This window comes from Bombina bombina, chromosome 6 (genome assembly GCF_027579735.1).
Source record: "Bombina bombina isolate aBomBom1 chromosome 6, aBomBom1.pri, whole genome shotgun sequence".
Classification (NCBI taxonomy): domain Eukaryota; kingdom Metazoa; phylum Chordata; class Amphibia; order Anura; family Bombinatoridae; genus Bombina; species Bombina bombina.
In genome coordinates, this window is record NC_069504.1 from 731,442,643 (window position 1) to 731,462,712 (window position 20,070).

The 20,070-nt window shown below is 42.0% G+C and overlaps 1 protein-coding gene across 3 annotated transcripts in view; it reads right to left on the reverse strand.

Moving 5' to 3' along the window:
- Positions 1-20,070, reverse strand: part of LOC128663560 (patatin-like phospholipase domain-containing protein 6) — a 453,640-nt gene that overhangs the window by 341,532 nt on the left and 92,038 nt on the right. For all 3 annotated transcript variants that reach the window (XM_053717940.1, XM_053717939.1, XM_053717938.1), the window contains exons 4-5: positions 13,495-13,532; positions 13,284-13,418 (exon numbers count right to left, since the gene is read on the reverse strand). In XM_053717940.1, the coding sequence (XP_053573915.1) occupies positions 13,284-13,418; positions 13,495-13,532 (173 nt within the window). The remainder of the gene's footprint in view (positions 1-13,283; positions 13,419-13,494; positions 13,533-20,070) is intronic.

Genomic DNA, 20,070 nt, shown 5'->3' on the forward strand with positions numbered 1-20,070 from the left:
TTTGGCTCCATGGCAATTGAACTGTATGTGTGTGACCTGAGCACCATTCTGTAATAATATGCGCTCAGATCTAGGCTTTCTGGGGATATGTTGAATGTACCTGTTTTATGCAATAGCTGCACAGTTATATTTTTTTATGTATATTATTGTCTTTTGCTACCATGTGTTCAATGGAGTTTTGCCTCTGTCCTTGGAGATAATGTGATTACTTCCCAATTATCTCCAGGATAGAAGACTCTGTGGAACTGGTTTTGGGCAGAAAAGCAATGCTTCATTTGGTCACAAAGGAAACTGTATTTTTCTGTCTGTGATAATTACATTAACCCATTGTGTAAGGTAATTGTATCACAGGCAGAGGGGAGGATTTTGTAACCCATTGTGTAAGGTAATTGTATCACAGGCAGAGGGGAGGATTTTGTAACCCATTGTGTAAGGTAATTGTATCACAGGCAGAGGGGAGGATTTTGTAACCCATTGTGTAAGGTAATTGTATCACAGGCAGAGGGGAGGATTTTGTAACCCATTGTGTAAGGTAATTGTATCACAGGCAGAGGGGAGGATTTCGTGTGGGAGTGTCAGAGAGTATTGTATGTGTTTATTGGTTGTTTTACAAAACCCTGTGGGTGGTACTAATGTGTAAGAATGTGTATATAAGAACAATAAACCCACAGCTCTGGCTGTTCCTGTTTTACCCTCAAGACGGAGCTTGGTCTCGTGTTTGGGGGGAAGTGCTACTTTGAATTATTCTTTTGCCTGTTCCAGGAGAGAAGGATTTCGTGTATTTTCCCCATTCGGTGTATTAACTGGGTTCGTGTGTTGCTATTCCCGTATTAAGGGCAACTTTCATCTGGTATTAACCCTCGATATCCGGGCTATACCGTTAAAATTGGTGGCAAGCGACGGGATGGTCCTCATCGACCAGAAGAGCAACTACACATCCAGGGATTTACAAGTTGGGGGTAACGCATGTCCCAGTACAGCGACCCTAAAAGCAACAGAACGGAACCAGCAGTGCTATACGAGGAGGAGGACCTGGATGGCCGGGATGCATTAAGGAAAGGCATCTGGTACCAGGCCCTGGGTAATGTACAATACCAGCGGGGTGAGAGTCTCCCCAGTGAAGAGCAGCGGTTGCAGAAGCAAGTGGCCCTGCGGATGCCCTTCCTGGGAGAGCAGCCCCTGGAGGAATGGGTGAAGGAACTAGAGCACTGGGTATGGCAGGAGCTATGGCTGGCTCTGGTGGTATATGGCACAGTATATACCCTGGACAACCGAGCATGACAAGCCAGAGGGAGAGGAGTTTGATGGTCCTGGCTTGTTATGGGACTCTTTTGCAGAGCCTGACTTCGGGAGCCCTGCGCAGACCAGACTTAGGGACATTTTCTACGAGAGGGAGGCTAGGCATGACTGGGATGACCCCCATGAGGTAGAGCAAGACCTGGCTCACCTAGCAACCCTGGAGTGGGAACTGGAGCAGGACTACCAAGATCTCTTCCACTCCATTGGGAAGGCTCAGCAGGACAGCAAGGTGACAGACCCAGATCCAGAACCGTTCAGCTGGGAAGATATTGTGGAGATTTACTGGGAAGGACCCCAGGTGGCCGGTGGAGATGGGACCGAGGTCTCTCCACCAGTCCTGCAGGGAATTGGGAGCCCAGTCTCCATTCCCCAGCGGCAGGCTGAGTTACAAGGGGCAGAGACAGTTGGTCCTGTCCCCCAGCAGCAGAGGAATATGCAGGGAATTGGGAGCCCAGTCTCCATTCCCCAGCGGCAGGCTGAGTTACAGGGGGCAGAGACAGTTGGTCCTGTCCCCCAGCAGCAGAGGAATATGCAGGGAATTGGGAGCCCAGTCTTAATTCCCCAGTGGCAGGCTGAGTTACAGGGGGCAGAGACAGTTGGTCCTGTCCCCCAGCAGCAGAGGAATATGCAGGAAATTGGGAGCCCAGTCTCCATTCCCCAGCGGCAGGCTGAGTTACAGGGGGCAGAGACAGTTGGTCCTGTCCCCCAGCAGCAGAGGGATACGCAGGGAATTGGGAGCCCAGTCTCCATTCCCCAGCGGCAGGCTGAGTTACAGGGGGCAGAGACAGTCGGTTCTGCCCCCCATCAACAGAGTGAGATGCAGGGGATTGGGAGCCCAGTCTCCATTCCCCAGCAGCTGGAAGTATGTATGGGAGAGGAGCTTGTTACCCCCTCTCCCCAGCAGCAGCTTAACGCACCAGGGGGAGACAGTAAGCCCCACAACCGTGCAGATGGGACCGTGGTCTCTGCACTTACAACACAGGGGGTAGGGACAGTCGGTCCTGTCCCCCAGCAACAGGGCTGTTTAGCCAAAGGGGAGACGATTGGTCTCCCCCTCCAGCAGCACAGCTATGTATCCAAAGGGGAGACAGTCGGTCTCCCTCTCCAGCAACCAGGCTCCCACCAGGCTACTTCTGTGGTAGTGCTGGCACCAGGGCAGAGTACAGCTGGTCTCTGCCCACCTCGCAACCCACAGCGTACCAGTCCCCCACACAGCCGTGGTGAGGCACCTGGACATGAACAAGTTTCTCCTCTACCCAGGTGTAGTAACCATTTATTGTGGGTGGGCTGTACTGCTGATTGTGTTTTGTGGGTGGGTTGCTGGACTAACCAGGGCACTGACCGGCAGGAGGTCAGATACCCTGTTAGTATGTTTGGAAAAGGGGAGAGATGTGACAAGACCAATCTCGCCACTGTACATTGGAGTTGCCTGGTTGCCCGCCTGCTGCCTTTAGACTATGGCCCCATGTTGAAAAGCTTGATTTTCCCCTGCAGGGAAACGAAGGCCGGGTCGTTCGGTGCTTGCCCTATTTGAACAGTAATAATGTGCGCTCAGATCTAGGCTATCTGGGGATCTGTTGAATGTACCTGTTTTATGCAATAGCTGCACAGTTATATATTTTTATGTATGTTATTGTCTTTTGGTACCATGTGTTCAATGGAGTTTTGCCTCTGTCCTTGGAGATAAATGGATTACTTCCCAATTATCTCCAGGATAGAAGACTCTGTAGAACTGGTTTTGGGCAGAAAAGCCATGCTTCATTTGGTCACAAAGGAAACTGTATTTCCTTAATTACATTAACCCATTGTGTAAGGTAATTGTATCACTGGCAGAGGGGAGGATTTTGTAACCCATTGTGTAAGGTAATTGTATCACAGGCAGAGGGGAGGATTTTGTAACCCATTGTGTAAGGTAATTGTATCACAGGCAGAGGGGAGGATTTTGTAACCCATTGTGTAAGGTAATTGTATCACAGGCAGAGGGGAGGATTTTGTAACCCATTGTGTAAGGTAATTTTATCACAGGCAGAGGGGAGGATTTTGTGTGGGAGTGTCTGAGAGTATTGTATGTTTTTATTGGTTGTTTTACAAAACCCTGTGGGTGGTACTAATGTGTAAGAATGTGTATATAAGAACAATAAACCCACAGCTCCGGCTGTTCCTGTTTTACCCTCAAGACGGAGCTTGATCTCGTGTTTGGGGGGAAGTGCTACTTTGAATTATTCTTTTGCCTGTTACAGGAAAGGAGGATTTCGTGTATTTTCCCCGTTCGGTGTATTAACTGGGTTCGTGTGTTGCTATTCCCGTATTAAGGGCATCTTTCATCTGCTATTAACCCTCGATATCCGGGCTATACCGTTACAGGTTCTGTTACATGTATGTTTTGTAATATACAGAACTGGTCAATCTGCATCTGTATGTAATGTAAATCCTTCAACCTGTACCTATTGATGGTACAGCATTCATTATAATGGACAATGTTAAAAAAATAAAAAAGGAAATGTCAACGGTTGGATAAATATCACTACTGACAGTTGGGGAAACCCAATGAGACTTAAGGGACACTAAAGGTCTGCAAATGGGGGATTCATCACCCTTGCCACATGTGATTTATTACACTTATGTATTGCCAGATCTTAGACCAAATTTGTACACATTGTATCCAACTGTTTGATATTTAATAAATAAAAGTTTGAAAAAAAAAATTAAGAGTATTTTACAGTAATTATGATTGACATACAATAGCTTATGATTTAGGATGAGGTCTAAAATGTTACTATACTATAATAGTGGCAAAAGTGAAGCATAATCTCTCATGTTGGTATAGGCACAATAATGACTTTAGGGTAGGAAGTCTTTTCTCTGCATGTCAGGTAATACCCAAACTTGCAAGTGCGTGGACAAAGCTTGTCGTGTTGGCAGCATTCATGTGAGTTAGATACTAGGAGTTGAAGTATGTTAGTTTCAAGTGATAGATGAATAGATTTTATGCAAATATTGAAATACAGGGTAAAATTATTGCACCCACGTGGACCAAGAACATCATTCAAGATATCTGCTGAGGACAAAGTGTGGGTTCCCATGAACTATGTTCTCAGAAAACTGACACCTGCCCAGTTGACTTCTGCCACCAGATGCTCCCTCAACATTTCCAAGAGACTGAGTAAGGAAAGCTCACAGCTTCTAATCAAATACGTAGCTTGAAGTTGTGGTATATCAATCATAAACATAATTATATTAAAATACTTTTCATTTTTATTATTTGTTATGCTTATATTGCATCTGTTAATTTCTTAAAATGTATGAATAAAGTAGGATTTTCATCAGATTCTACTAGCCCTACCGCTGTAACCAGTGGAATCTTAAACTCAAATTTGTTACAGCGGAATACTACCATAGAGGACTTATAACTGTCAATATTTCAGGTTTCTATCTGGTCCCCACCCTAGATAATCAACCCAAAAGTGAGGAGAAATGTTGAAAAAACATAATTTATGCTTACCTGATAAATTTATTTCTCTTGTAGTGTATCCAGTCCACGGATCATCCATTACTTGTGGGATATTCTCCTTCCCAACAGGAAGTTGCAAGAGGATCACCCACAGCAGAGCTGCTATATAGCTCCTCCCCTCACTGCCATATCCAGTCATTCGACCGAAACAAGACGAGAAAGGAGAAACCATAGGGTGCAGTGGTGACTGTAGTTTAATTAAAATTTAGACCTGCCTTAAAAGGACAGGGCGGGCCGTGGACTGGATACACTACAAGAGAAATACATTTATCAGGTAAGCATATGTTTTCTCTTGTTAAGTGTATCCAGTCCACGGATCATCCATTACTTGTGGGATACCAATACCAAAGCTAAAGTACACGGATGATGGGAGGGACAAGGCAGGAACTTAAACGGAAGGAACCACTGCCTGTAGAACCTTTCTCCCAAAAACAGCCTCCGAAGAAGCAAAAGTGTCAAATTTGTAAAAATTTTGAAAAGGTGTGAAGCGAAGACCAAGTCGCAGCCTTGCAAATCTGTTCAACAGAGGCCTCATTTTTAAAGGCCCAGGTGGAAGCCACAGCTCTAGTAGAATGAGCTGTAATCCTTTCAGGGGGCTGCTGTCCAGCAGTCTCATAGGCTAAGCGTATTATGCTCCGAAGCCAAAAGGAGAGAGAGGTTGTCGAAGCTTTTTGACCTCTCCTCTGTCCAGAGTAAACGACAAACAGGGCAGATGTTTGACGAAAATCTTTAGTAGCCTGTAAGTAAAACTTCAAGGCACGGACTACGTCCAGATTATGCAAAAGATGTTCCTTCTTTGAAGAAGGATTAGGACACAATGATGGAACAACAATCTCTTGATTGATATTCCTGTTAGAAACCACCTTAGGTAAAAACCCAGGTTTGGTACGCAGAACTACCTTGTCTGAATGAAAAATCAGATAAGGAGAATCACAATGTAAGGCAGATAACTCAGAGACTCTTCGAGCCGAGGAAATAGCCATCAAAAACAGAACTTTCCAAGATAAAAGTTTAATATCAATGGAATGAAGGGGTTCAAACGGAACTCCCTGAAGAACTTTAAGAACCAATTTTAAGCTCCACGAGGGAACAACAGTTTTAAACACAGGCTTAATCCTAACCAAAGCCTGACAAAATGCCTGGACGTCTGGAACTTCTGCCAGACGCTTGTGCAAAAGAATAGACAGAGCAGAGATCTGTCCTTTTAAAGAACTAGCTGATAAGCCTTTGTCCAAACCCTCTTGGAGAAAGGACAATATCCTAGGAATCCTAACCTTACTCCATGAGTAACTCTTGGATTCACACCAATAAAGATATTTACGCCATATCTTATGGTAGATTTTCCTGGTGACAGGCTTCCGAGCCTGTATTAAGATATCAATGACTGACACGGAGAAGCCACGCCTTGATGGAATCAAGCGTTCAATCTCCATGCAGTCAGTCTCAGAGAAATTAGATTTGGATGATTGAAAGGACCTTGTATTAGAAGGTCCTGCCTCAGAGGCAGAGTCCATGGTGGAAGAGATGACATGTCCACTAGGTCTGCATACCAGGTCCTGCGTGGCCACGCAGGCGCTATCAGAATCACCGATGCTCTCTCCTGTTTGATTTTGGCAATCAGTCGAGGGAGCAGAGGAAACGGTGGAAACACATAGGCCAGGTTGAAGAACCAACGAGCTGCTAGAGCATCTATCAGCGTTGCTCCCGGGTCCCTGGACCTGGATCCGTAACAAGGAAGCTTGGCGTTCTGGCGAGACGCCATGAGATCCAGTTCTGGTTTGCCCCAACGATGGACCAGTTGAGCAAACACCTCCGGATGGAGTTCCCACTCCCCCGGATGAAAAGTCTGACGACTTAGAAAATCCGCCTCCCAGTTCTCTACGCCTGGGATGTGGATTGCTGACAGGTGGCAAGAGTGAGACTCTGCCCAGCGAATTATCTTTGAGACTTCTAACATCGCTAGGGAACTCCTGGTTCCCCCTTGATGGTTGATGTAAGCCACAGTCGTGATGTTGTCCGACTGAAATCTGATGAACCTCAGTATTGCTAACTGAGGCCAAGCTAGAAGAGCATTGAATATTGCTCTTAACTCCAGAATATTTATTGGGAGGAGTTTCTCCTCCTGAGTCCACGATCCCTGAGCCTTCAGGGAGTTCCAGACTGCGCCCCAACCTAGAAGGCTGGCATCTGTTGTTACAATCGTTCAATCTGGCCTGCGAAAGGTCATACCCTTGGAAAGATGGACCCGAGAAAGCCACCAGAGAAGAGAATCTCTGGTCTCTTGATCCAGATTTAGTAGAGGGGACAAATCTGAGTAATCCCCATTCCACTGACTTAGCATGCATAATTGCAGCGGTCTGAGATGCAGGCGCGCAAATGGCACTATGTCCATTGCCGCTACCATTAAGCCGATTACTTCCATGCACTGAGCCACTGACGGGCGTGGAATGGAATGAAGGACACAGCAAGCATTTAGAAGTTTTGATAACCTGGACTCCGTCAGGTAAATTTTCATCTCTACAGAATCTATAAGAGTCCATAGAAAGGAGACTCTTGTGAGTGGTGATAGAGAACTCTTTTCCACGTTCACTTTCCACCCATGCGACCTCAGAAATGCCAGAACTATGAGACCTGGCAATTTGAAAGCTTGACGCCTGTATCAGGATGTCGTCTAGATACGGAGCCACCGCTATGCCTCGCGGTCTTAGAACCGCCAGAAGTGAGCCCAGAACCTTTGTAAAAATTCTCGGGGCAGTGGCCAACCCGAAGGGAAGAGCTACAAATTGCTAATGCCTGTCTAGAAAGGCAAACCTTAGGAACCGATGATGATCTTTGTGAATCGGTATGTGAAGGTAGGCATCCTTTAAGTCCACTGTGGTCATGTACTGACCCTCTTGGATCATGGGTAGGATGGTCCGAATAGTTTCCATTTTGAATGATGGAACTCTGAGGAATTTGTTTAAGATCTTTAGATCCAAGATTGGTCTGAAGGTTCCCTCTTTCTTGGGAACCACAAACAGATTTGAATAAAATCCCTGTCCTTGTTCCGTCCACGGAACTGGATGGATCACTCCCATTACTAGGAGGTCTTGCACACAGCTTAGGAATGCCTCTTTCTTTATCTGGTTTGCTGATAACCTTGAAAGATGAAATCTCCCTTGTGGAGGAGAAGCTTTGAAGTCCAGAAGATATCCCTGAGATATGATCTCCAACGCCCATGGATCCTGAACATCTCTTGCCCATGCCTGGGCGAAGAGAGAAAGTCTGCCCCCCACTAGATCCGTTTCCGGATAGGGGGCCGTTCCTTCATGCTGTCTTGGGGGCAGCAGCAGGCTTTCTGGCCTGCTTGCCCTTGTTCCAGGATTGGTTAGGTTTCCAGGCCTGTCTGGAATGAGCAACAGTTCCCTCTTGTTTTGAAGCGGAGGAAGTTGATGCTGCTCCTGCCTTGAAATTTCGAAAGGCACGAAAATTAGACTGTTTGGCCTTTGATTTGGCCCTGTCCTGAGGAAGGGTATGACCCTTGCCTCCAGTAATGTCAGCAATAATTTCCTTCAAGCCAGGCCTGAATAAGGTCTGCCCCTTGAAAGGAATGTTGAGTAATTTAGACTTTGAAGTCACGTCAGTTGACCAGGATTTAAGCCATAGCGCCCTACGCGCCTGGATGGCGAATCCGGAATTCTTAGCCGTTAGTTTAGTCAAATGAACAATGGCATCAGAAACAAATGAGTTAGCTAGCTTAAGCTTTCTAAGCTTGTCAATAATTTCATTCAATGGAGCTGTCTGGATGGCCTCTTCCAGGGCCTCAAACCAGAATGCCGCCGCAGCAGTGACAGGCGCAATGCATGCAAGGGGCTGTAAAATAAAACCTTGTTGAATAAACATTTTCTTAAGGTAACTCTCCAATGTTTTATCCATTGGATCTGAAAAAGCACAACTGTCCTCAACCGGGATAGTGGTACGCTTTGCTAAAGTAGAAACTGCTCCCTCCACCTTAGGGACCGTCTGCCATAAGTCCCGTGTAGTGGCGTCTATTGGAAACATTTTTCTAAATATAGGAGGTGGGGAAAAGGGCACACCGGGTCTATCCCACTCCTTGCTAATAATTTCTGTAAGCCTTTTAGGTATAGGAAAAACGTCAGTACACACCGGCACCGCATAGTATCTATCCAGCCTACACAATTTCTCTGGAATTGCAACTGTGTTACAGTCATTGAGAGCAGCTAATACCTCCCCAAGCAATACACGGAGGTTCTCAAGCTTAAATTTAAAATTAGATATCTCTGAATCAGGTTTCCCCGAGTCAGAGATGTCACCCACAGACTGAAGCTCTCCGTCCTCATGTTCTGCATACTGTGACGCAGTATCAGACATGGCTCTAACAGCATTTGCGCGCTCTGTATCTCTCCTAACCCCAGAGCTATCGCACTTGCCTCTTAATTCAGGCAATCTAGATAATACCTCTGATGTAATTGGCGCCATATTAGCGTGCGTCCCCTGAGCGGGAGGCAAAGGGTCTGACACGTGGGGAGAGTTAGTCGGCATAACTTCCCCCTCGACAGAACCCTCTGGTGATAATTCTTTTATAGATAAAGACTGATCTTTACTGTTTAAGGTGAAATCAATACATTTAGTACACATTCTCCTATGGGGCTCCACCATGGCTTTCAAACATAATGAACAAGTAGGTTCCTCTGTGTCAGACATGTTTAAACAGACTAGCAATGAGACTAGCAAGCTTGGAAAACACTTTAAAACAAGTTTACAAGCAATATAAAAAACGTTACTGCGCCTTTAAGAAACACAAATTTTCCCAAATTTTTAAATAACAGTGAAAAAATGCAGTTACACTAACGAAATTTTTACAGTGTATGTAATAAGTTAGCAGAGCATTGCACCCACTTGCAAATGGATGATTAACCCCTTAATACCAAAAACGGAATAACAAATGACAAAAACGTTTTTTAAACAGTCACAACAACTGCCACAGCTCTACTGTGGCTTTTTACCTCCCTCAATACGACTTTTGAAGCCTTTTGAGCCCTTCAGAGAAGTCCTGGATCATGCAGGAAGAAGCTGGATGTCTGTGTCTGTAATTTTTGCTGTGCAAAAAAACGCCAAAATAGGCCCCTCCCACTCATATTACAACAGTGGGAAGCCTCAGGGAACTGTTTCTAGGCAAAATTCAAGCCAGCCATGTGGAAAAAACTAGGCCCCAATAAGTTTTATCACCAAACATATGTAAAAAACGATTAAACATGCCAGCAAACGTTTTAAAATACACTTTTATAAGAGTATGTATCTCTATTAATAAGCCTGATACCAGTCGCTATCACTGCATTTAAGGCTTTACTTACATTACTTCGGTATCAGCAGCATTTTCTAGCAAATTCCATCCCTAGAAAAATATTTTAACTGCACATACCTTATTACAGGAAAACCTGCACGCTATTCCCCCTCTGAAGTTACCTCACTCCTCAGAATATGTGAGAACAGCAAAGGATCTTAGATACTTCTGCTAAGATCATAGAAAACGCAGGCAGATTCTTCTTCTAAATAATGCCTGAGATAAACAGTACACTCCGGTACCATTTAAAAATAACAAACTTTTGATTGAAGAAATAAACTAAGTATAAAACACCACAGTCCTCTTACGACCTCCATCTTAGTTGAGAGTTGCAAGAGAATGACTGGATATGGCAGTGAGGGGAGGAGCTATATAGCAGCTCTGCTGTGGGTGATCCTCTTGCAACTTCCTGTTGGGAAGGAGAATATCCCACAAGTAATGGATGATCCGTGGACTGGATACACTTAACAAGAGAAATTGTGCTCTCTCGCCCCCATAAAATATAGCAGAAATCTCAAACCTAAATTAGTGAGCGTACACACTACACTTATCTAGAGCGGAGAAATGAATCCTTCCCATTACATAAGGACGTAAGTGCTAAGTAATAAGATTGTGCAAAAGGTTTATATATGTACATGTACCTTGTAATGTGCTCTAGACATCAGTTTTTGTTACAAGGAGCTATGACCATCCATAAGCATCTGTATAACCAAAATTTGTCATGCCCCATGACACAAAGATGGCCACTATGGTTAAACCAAGTAAAATTAAATTTAAAAAATTGTGGTTTTGAAATACCAATACACAGAAGTAACCACTCCAAAAAATATTAGAAAATGTAAAATGGTCAAGCAACCAACTTGACAAATATTGGACCACTTGAGATGGGCTGACCCTGTTTAGATATTTGAGATCCATAATAGGATAAAATGTACCCTCATTCTTTGGGACAATAAATTAGATATGATATGGGTACCAGGACAATAACTCCCTTTTTCTCTATGTCTGCTATGCAATTAAAAATTGCTGATTCGGTATCCCCGAGATACACGTTCTAACACTCAAGGGTTTTTTATAAACCTCTCCCATGCCTCCAAAAAAAAGTATTATCTGAACCTCATGCGAAGTGTATGGCCACACCTACATGTATACTTGGAGGCAGGAGTAGACTTATTGTCCTGCTTCAACTTGAACCAGTATGAACTAACCCTCCAGGATGTCTTGGTTGACCCCTATCACTAGGTTGAGGATAACTTAGTATTTTGAGACTTAGAGTGCTGAAAGGTTTGATAACATCCGAAAGGCCTATTCTTACCCATCGTCTTTTTGTCCTATGGTAGAAACGCTCCCTTACCAATGGTGGTTTTTACTGTGAAAGGGAAGCCACAATGGTTTGTTCTAAAAAACCATATCTGCAGACTGAGACTTAAGATATAAGATCCTGAATCTTCTTCAAGGATGTGTCTCCAGATAAAAGCTCTGAGAGGCCGTAAAACCAGACTGAAGTAACTAGAAATAGCAATCCCACCAGCTTAAAGAACTGCCATTGGAAACATTCAAGCTCCTGTCCATTGGGTCGTTAAAATAAATATTATCCTCTATAGGAATTATCCACTTTAGGGACTGCTTCCCACACCTCAAACTTGGATGGTGGCAGCGGGAATATGGCCTTGAATTTGACAGATGGGAAAAAAGGCACTCAAAGCCTGTTCCATTCCTTGGTTATCAATTCAGCAACTGACTCAGACACACGGAAGGAAGAGGGTTGCTTAGGAGCAGACTTAAATGTATCTTTCTTCTTTGTAGTTGGCTTTTCAGGAGTGGGAGAATCATCTACCTAAAAAGATATGAACACTTCATGTAACAAAGCATCTATATACTCTAGCCTGAAATTAGAGGTCACATCATCCCCAACAGCATCTGGGGGGTTCTTGAGTCTAAGAAAAACCATCCTCAAAAGAGGAATCGTCTGATTACAATGTAACCAGCTTCACTGCTGGGATCTAGACAGGATACTCCTTAGCGAGGACCCTGATGAGCTAAAGGCTGGTGAAGGATCACATGTATCTGCATTTAACTGGAGGCCGCATGGCAGCCAACAGCTCAGATTTACCAAACTAAATATAGTCCTAGAATTTTGGGGATGATTCAATAGAACCCCCAGGCGTACAGCTTTGCTGAGAATCAGACCCCTGATCACTGTGACCCAAATCAAGCAGTAGTTTGAGGGGCCTAAAGTGATCTGCTCCCCAATCCTCCAGTTGATGTTCCAGAGACATGAGCTACACCAATCTGCTCCATTTTCGTACCTTTAGGGTAACAGGGAGGAATTATAGCAAATAATGACTTCTAACACCTGTGACTACTGTACTCAGATCAGCCCTTCTGAATTCACCTCATGTTATTTTGTGGGCAACAAATGACTGAGGGATTCTGGGAGAGTGGGAGAGATTAAAGTGCTGGTATGTAGGGTTTTTTTTGCCTCCTCCTAGTGGACTGGAGTGTAATCTCACGTTATGACTCTAACCATTTTATCAAAGAAAATTATTTGCTTAACAAACATGACATTCTTTAAAAACTAGGGGATTGATCACATTCCTTTATCAAATGATCTAAGTAAAAAATTCCCACATACTTTAATGTGTTTTGTAGAAAAATAATTAGATAAACCTTTTTAAAGGATTCTGATCTTTATTGGACTAGTTAACATAACTGCTAAAAGGGCATATAGGAAAGCAAGGGGCAATACTGTATTGCCTAGCTAATGCACCGTATTATACCTATGGATCACTAAAGAAATGTTTTGAAACTAACACCAGTTAAGACCACCAGGAACACCAGAAATGCACAATCCCCTCCTATTTTCTTGCTTTAACCCAACAAAGATGTAGCTTATCCCAACTTTACCTCAAGTTTACACTAGCAACATGCCTGTGAAGTTATCAGGTATAATACAAATCAAAATGGCAGGCTCAATGTCCTGGATTCAAACCTGCTTATGAAACTAATATCTCACTGCTGCAGTATCACAGCTAAATTTCCAACTCTTCTATAGGGAGAGTTGAAAGAGAGTTTTTTTTTCAGAGATCCCCATAATAGAATTGGAGAGAAGAGTAACACAGCACTTACCTGACACTCTGCAGCATGTAAAGCACATCAGGAGGCAGAGTTGATGCAACTGGCTCTGCTATAGGTTTGTGGAGTGGAGTTGTCAGCGGTACTTTGTGCTGCTGAGGATGTGAAACTCTTTTCCTCCTACGATGCCTAAAAGAGAAGGAGGTTATTATTACAGCTTCCTCGTCTATCTTCAACACTGTGCCTGTTTAGCTCTCTTCCTTACCTCTGTTTTAGCCTCACCACCTTCTGTTTTTTCTTAAGCTTGAAACAGAAAAATGTAACACAAAACTGTAAGTAAAATACAAAATAATAAAGTGCATGTTGATTCTCTTTATGGGACATTAAACACTATGGGCCAGATTATGAGTGAAGTGCTATTTACCGCTTTCGCTAGAGCGCTAATTGTGCTAGAAGTAAACTTTTTACACGCGTCGGGATGCGTTTGTATTACAAGTTGAAAGTAAAGAGTTATCACTCATGTGCTAACCAGACGGACGCAAACAGCTTACTTCTAGTGCAATTAGAATTTAGCGCATGTGATAACTTATTACCCCATAGAAGTCAATGGAGAAAAAAAAGTGGAAAAAAAACCTTCATGCGTGCTAACCCAAATTCATGTTCTCATGTTCGCTAACCCGTCATGAAGAGATGAATATTTCACATTCCAATGTTCTTCACATAGAAGAATATGTTATATTTATTCAAAAATACATATATATATATATATATATATATATATATATATATATCTGATAGTATTTTGGTACATTATATATCTATACCTATATATAAGTATATAAAGGTATAGATATATACAGCTATATATAGAAACATCTATTTAAAAATACAAAGAACATATCCTGCTATGTGCAGAACATTGGAATGTGAAATATTTAAATACATTTCAACACTTTATTAAAAATAATTATTGCATAAATATGATTTTACATGTTATCATATACTTAACTGCAAAGGGCTCCAATGCACACTATATATATATATATATATATATATATATATATATATATATATATATATATATATATAACATAATTTATGTAAGAACTTACCTGATAAATTCATTTCTTTCATATTAGCAAGAGTCCATGAGCTAGTGACGTATGGGATATACATTCCTACCAGGAGGGGCAAAGTTTCCCAAACCTCAAAATGCCTATAAATACACCCCTCACCACACCCACAATTCAGTTTAACGAATAGCCAAGAAGTGGGGTGATAAAAAAGTGCGAAAGCATATAAAATAAGGAATTGGAATAATTGTGCTTTATACAAAAAAATCATAACCACCACAAAAAAGGGCGGGCCTCATGGACTCTTGCTAATATGAAAGAAATGAATTTATCAGGTAAGTTCTTACATAAATTATGTTTTCTTTCATGTAATTAGCAAGAGTCCATGAGCTAGTGACGTATGGGATAATGACTACCCAAGATGTGGATCTTTCCACACAAGAGTCACTAGAGAGGGAGGGATAAAAATAAAGACAGCCAATTCCTGCTGAAAATAATCCACACCCAAAATAAAGTTTAATGAAAAACATAAGCAGAAGATTCAAACTGAAACTGCTGCCTGAAGTACTTTTCTACCAAAAACTGCTTCAGAAGAAGAAAATACATCAAAATGGTAGAATTTAGTAAAAGTATGCAAAGAGGACCAAGTTGCTGCTTTGCAAATCTGATCAACCGAAGCTTCATTCCTAAACGCCCAGGAAGTAGAAACTGACCTGGTAGAATGAGCTGTAATCCTCTGAGGCGGAGTTTTACCCGACTCAACATAGGCAAGATGAATTAAAGATTTCAACCAAGATGCCAAAGAAATGGCAGAAGCTTTCTGGCCTTTTCTAGAACCGGAAAAGATAACAAATAGACTAGAAGTCTTTCGGAAAGATTTAGTAGCTTCAACATAATATTTCAAAGCTCTAACAACATCCAAAGAATGCAACGATTTCTCCTTAGAATTCTTAGGATTAGGACATATTGAAGGAACCACAATTTCTCTACTAATGTTGTTGGAATTCACAACTTTAGGTAAAAATTCAAAAGAAGTTCGCAACACCGCCTTATCCTGATGAAAAATCAGAAAAGGAGACTCACAAGAAAGAGCAGATAATTCAGAAACTCTTCTGGCAGAAGAGATGGCCAAAAGGAACAAAACTTTCCAAGAAAGTAATTTAATGTCCAATGAATGCATAGGTTCAAACGGAGGAGCTTGAAGAGCTCCCAGAACCAAATTCAAACTCCAAGGAGGAGAAATTGACTTAATGACAGGTTTTATACGAACCAAAGCTTGTACAAAACAATGAATATCAGGAAGAATAGCAATCTTTCTGTGAAAAAGAACAGAAAGAGCAGAGATTTGTCCTTTCAAGGAACTTGCGGACAAACCCTTATCTAAACCATCCTGAAGAAACTGTAAAATTCTCGGTATTCTAAAAGAATGCCAAGAAAAATGATGAGAAAGACACCAAGAAATATAAGTCTTCCAGACTCTATAATATATCTCTCTAGATACAGATTTACGAGCCTGTAACATAGTATTAATCACAGAGTCAGAGAAACCTCTTTGACCAAGAATCAAGCGTTCAATCTCCATACCTTTAAATTTAAGGATTTGAGATCCTGATGGAAAAAAGGACCTTGTGACAGAAGGTCTGGTCTTAACGGAAGAGTCCACGGTTGGCAAGAGGCCATCCGGACAAGATCCGCATACCAAAACCTGTGAGGCCATGCCGGAGCTACCAGCAGAACAAACGAGCATTCCTTCAGAATCTTGGAGATTACTCTTGGAAGAAGAACTAGAGGCGGAAAGATATAGGCAGGATGATACTTCCAAGGAAGTGATAATGCATCCACTGCCTCCGCCTGAGGATCCCGGGATCTGGACAGATACCTGGGAAGTTTCTTGTTTAGATGGGACGCCATCAGATCTATTTCTGGAAGTTCCCACATTTGAACAATCTGAAGAAATACCTCTGGGTGAAGAGACCATTCGCCCGGATGCAACGTTTGGCGACTGAGATAATCCGCTTCCCAATTGTCTATACCTGGGATATGAACCGCAGAGATTAGACAGGAGCTGGATTCCGCCCAAACCAAAATTCGAGATACTTCTTTCATAGCCAGAGGACTGTGAGTCCCTCCTTGATGATTGATGTATGCCACAGTTGTGACATTGTCTGTCTGAAAACAAATGAACGATTCTCTCTTCAGAAGAGGCCAAAACTGAAGGGCTCTGAAAATTGCACGGAGTTCCAAAATATTGATCGGTAATCTCACCTCCTGAGATTCCCAAACTCCTTGAGCCGTCAGAGATCCCCACACAGCTCCCCAACCTGTGAGACTTGCATCTGTTGAAATTACAGTCCAGGTCGGAAGCACAAAAGAAGCCCCCTGAATTAAATGATGGTGATCTGTCCACCATGTTAGAGAGTGTCGAACAATCGGTTTTAAAGATATTAATTGAGATATCTTTGTGTAATCCTTGCACCATTGATTCAGCATACAGAGCTGAAGAGGTCGCATGTGAAAACGAGCAAAGGGGATCGCGTCCGATGCAGCAGTCATAAGACCTAGAATTTCCATGCATAAGGCTACCGAAGGGAATGATTGTGACTGAAGGTTTCGACAAGCTGCAATCAATTTTAGACGTCTCTTGTCTGTTAAAGACAGAGTCATGGACACTGAATCTATCTGGAAACCCAGAAAGGTTACCCTTGTCTGAGGAATCAATTAACTTTTTGGTAAATTGATCCTCCAACCATGATCTTGAAGAAACAACACAAGTCGATTCGTATGAGATTCTGCTAAATGTAAAGACTGAGCAAGTACCAAGATATCGTCCAAATAAGGAAATACCACAATACCCTGTTCTCTGATTACAGACAGAAGGGCACCGAGAACCTTTGTAAAAATTCTTGGAGCTGTAGCTAGGCCAAACGGCAGAGCCACAAACTGGTAATGCTTGTCCAGAAAAGAGAATCTCAGGAACTGATAATGATCTGGATGAATCGGAATATGCAGATATGCATCCTGTAAATCTATTGTGGACATATAATTCTCTTGCTGAACAAAAGGCAAGATAGTCCTTACAGTTACCATCTTGAACGTTGGTATCCTTACATAACGATTCAATATTTTTAGATCCAGAACTGGTCTGAAGGAATTCTCCTTCTTTGGTACAATGAAGAGATTTGAATAAAACCCCATCCCCTGTTCCGGAACTGGAACTGGCATAATTACTCCAGTCAACTCTAGATCTGAAACACAATTCAGAAATGCTTGAGCTTTTACTGGATTTACTGGGACACGGGAAAGAAAAAATCTCTTTGCAGGAGGTCTCATCTTGAAACCAATTCTGTATCCTTCTGAAACAATGTTCTGAATCCAAAGATTGTGAACAGAATTGATCCAAATTTCTTTGAAAAAACGTAACCTGCCCCCTACCAGCTGAGCTGGAATGAGGGCCGCACCTTCATGTGGACTTAGAAGCAGGCTTTGCCTTTCTAGCTGGCTTGGATTTATTCCAGACTGGAGATGGTTTCCAAACTGAAACTGCTCCTGAGGATGAAGGATCAGGTTTTTGTTCTTTGTTGAAACGAAAGGAACGAAAACGATTATTAGCCCTGTTTTTACCTTTAGATTTTTTATCCTGTGGTAAAAAAGTTCCTTTCCCACCAGTAACAGTTGAAATAATAGAATCCAACTGAGAACCAAATAATTTATTACCCTGGAAAGAAATGGAAAGTAGATTTGATTTAGAAGCCATATCAGCATTCCAAGTCTTAAGCCACAAAGCTCTTCTAGCTAAAATAGCTAGAGACATAAACCTGACATCAACTCTGATAATATCAAAAATGGCATCACAGATAAAATTATTAGCATGCTGAAGAAGAATAATAATATCATGAGAATCATGATGTGTTACTTGTTGCGCTAAAGTTTCCAACCAAAAAGTTGAAGCTGCAGCAACATCAGCCAAAGATATGGCAGGTCTAAGAAGATTACCTGAACACAGATAAGCTTTTCTTAGAAAGGATTCAATTTTCCTATCTAAAGGATCCTTAAACGAAGTACCATCTGACGTAGGAATAGTAGTACGTTTAGCAAGGGTAGAAATAGCCCCATCAACTTTAGGGATTTTGTCCCAAAATTCTAATCTGTCAGACGGCACAGGATATAATTGCTTAAAACGTTTAGAAGGAGTAAATGAATTACCCAATTTATCCCATTCTTTGGAAATTACTGCAGAAATAGCATTAGGAACAGGAAAAACTTCTGGAATAACCACAGGAGCTTTAAATACCTTATCCAAACGTTTAGAATTAGTATCAAGAGGACCAGAATCCTCTATTTCTAAAGCAATTAGTACTTCTTTAAGTAAAGAACGAATAAATTCCATTTTAAATAAATATGAAGATTTATCAGCATCAACCTCTGAGACAGAATCCTCTGAACCAGAAGAGTCATCAGAATCAGAATGATGATGTTCATTTAAATCATTTAAAAATTCATCTGTAGGGAGAGAAGTTTTAAAAGATTTTTTACGTTTACTAGAAGGAGAAATAACAGACATAGCCTTCTTTATGGATTCAGAAACAAAATCTCTTATGTTATCAGGAACATTCTGCACCTTAGATGTTGACGGAACTGCAACAGGCAATGGTACTTTACTAAAGGAAATATTATCTGCATTAACAAGTTTGTCATGACAATCAATACAAACAACAGCCGGAGGAATAGCTACCAAAAGTTTACAGCAGATACACTTAGCTTTGGTAGATCCAGCACTAGACGGCGATTTTCCTGTAGTATCTTCTGACTCAGATGCAACGTGAGACATCTTGCAATATGTAAGAGAAAAAAACAACATATAAAGCAAAATTGATCAACTTCCTTAAATGACAGTTTCAGGAATGGGAAAGAATGCCAAAGAACAAGCTTCTAGCAACCAGAAGCAATAAAAAATGAGACTTAAATAATGTGGAGACAAAAGCGACGCCCATATTTTTTAGCGCCAAATCAGACGCCCACATTATTTGGCGCCTAAATGCTTTTGGCGCCAAAAATGACGCCACATCCGGAACGCCGACATCTTTGGGGCAAAATAACGTCAAAAAATTACGCAACTTCCGGCGACACGTATGACACCGGAAACGGAAAAGAATTTTTGCGCCAAAAAAGTCCGCGCCAAGAATGACGCAATAAAATGAAGCATTTTCAGCCCCCGCGAGCCTAACAGCCCACAGGGAAAAAAGAGTCAAATTTTTGAAGGTAAGAAAAAAATGATTAATTCAAATGCATTATCCCAAATATGAAACTGACTGTCTGAAAAATAAGGAAAGTTGAACATTCTGAGTCAAGGCAAATAAATGTTTGAATACATATATTTAGAACTTTATAAACAAAGTGCCCAACCATAGCTTAGAGTGTCACAGAAAATAAGATTTACTTACCCCAGGACACTCATCTACATGTTTGTAGAAAGCCAAACCAGTACTGAAACGAGAATCAGCAGAGGTAATGGTATATATAAGAGTATATCGTCGATCTGAAAAGGGAGGTAAGAGATGAATCTCTACGACCGATAACAGAGAACCTATGAAATAGACCCCGTAGAAGGAGATCACTGCATTCAAAATAGGCAATACTCTCTTCACATCCCTCTGACATTCACTGCACGCTGAGAGGAAAACCGGGCTCCAACTTGCTGCGGAGCGCATATCAACGTAGAATCTAGCACAAACTTACTTCACCACCTCCATCGGAGGCAAAGTTTGTAA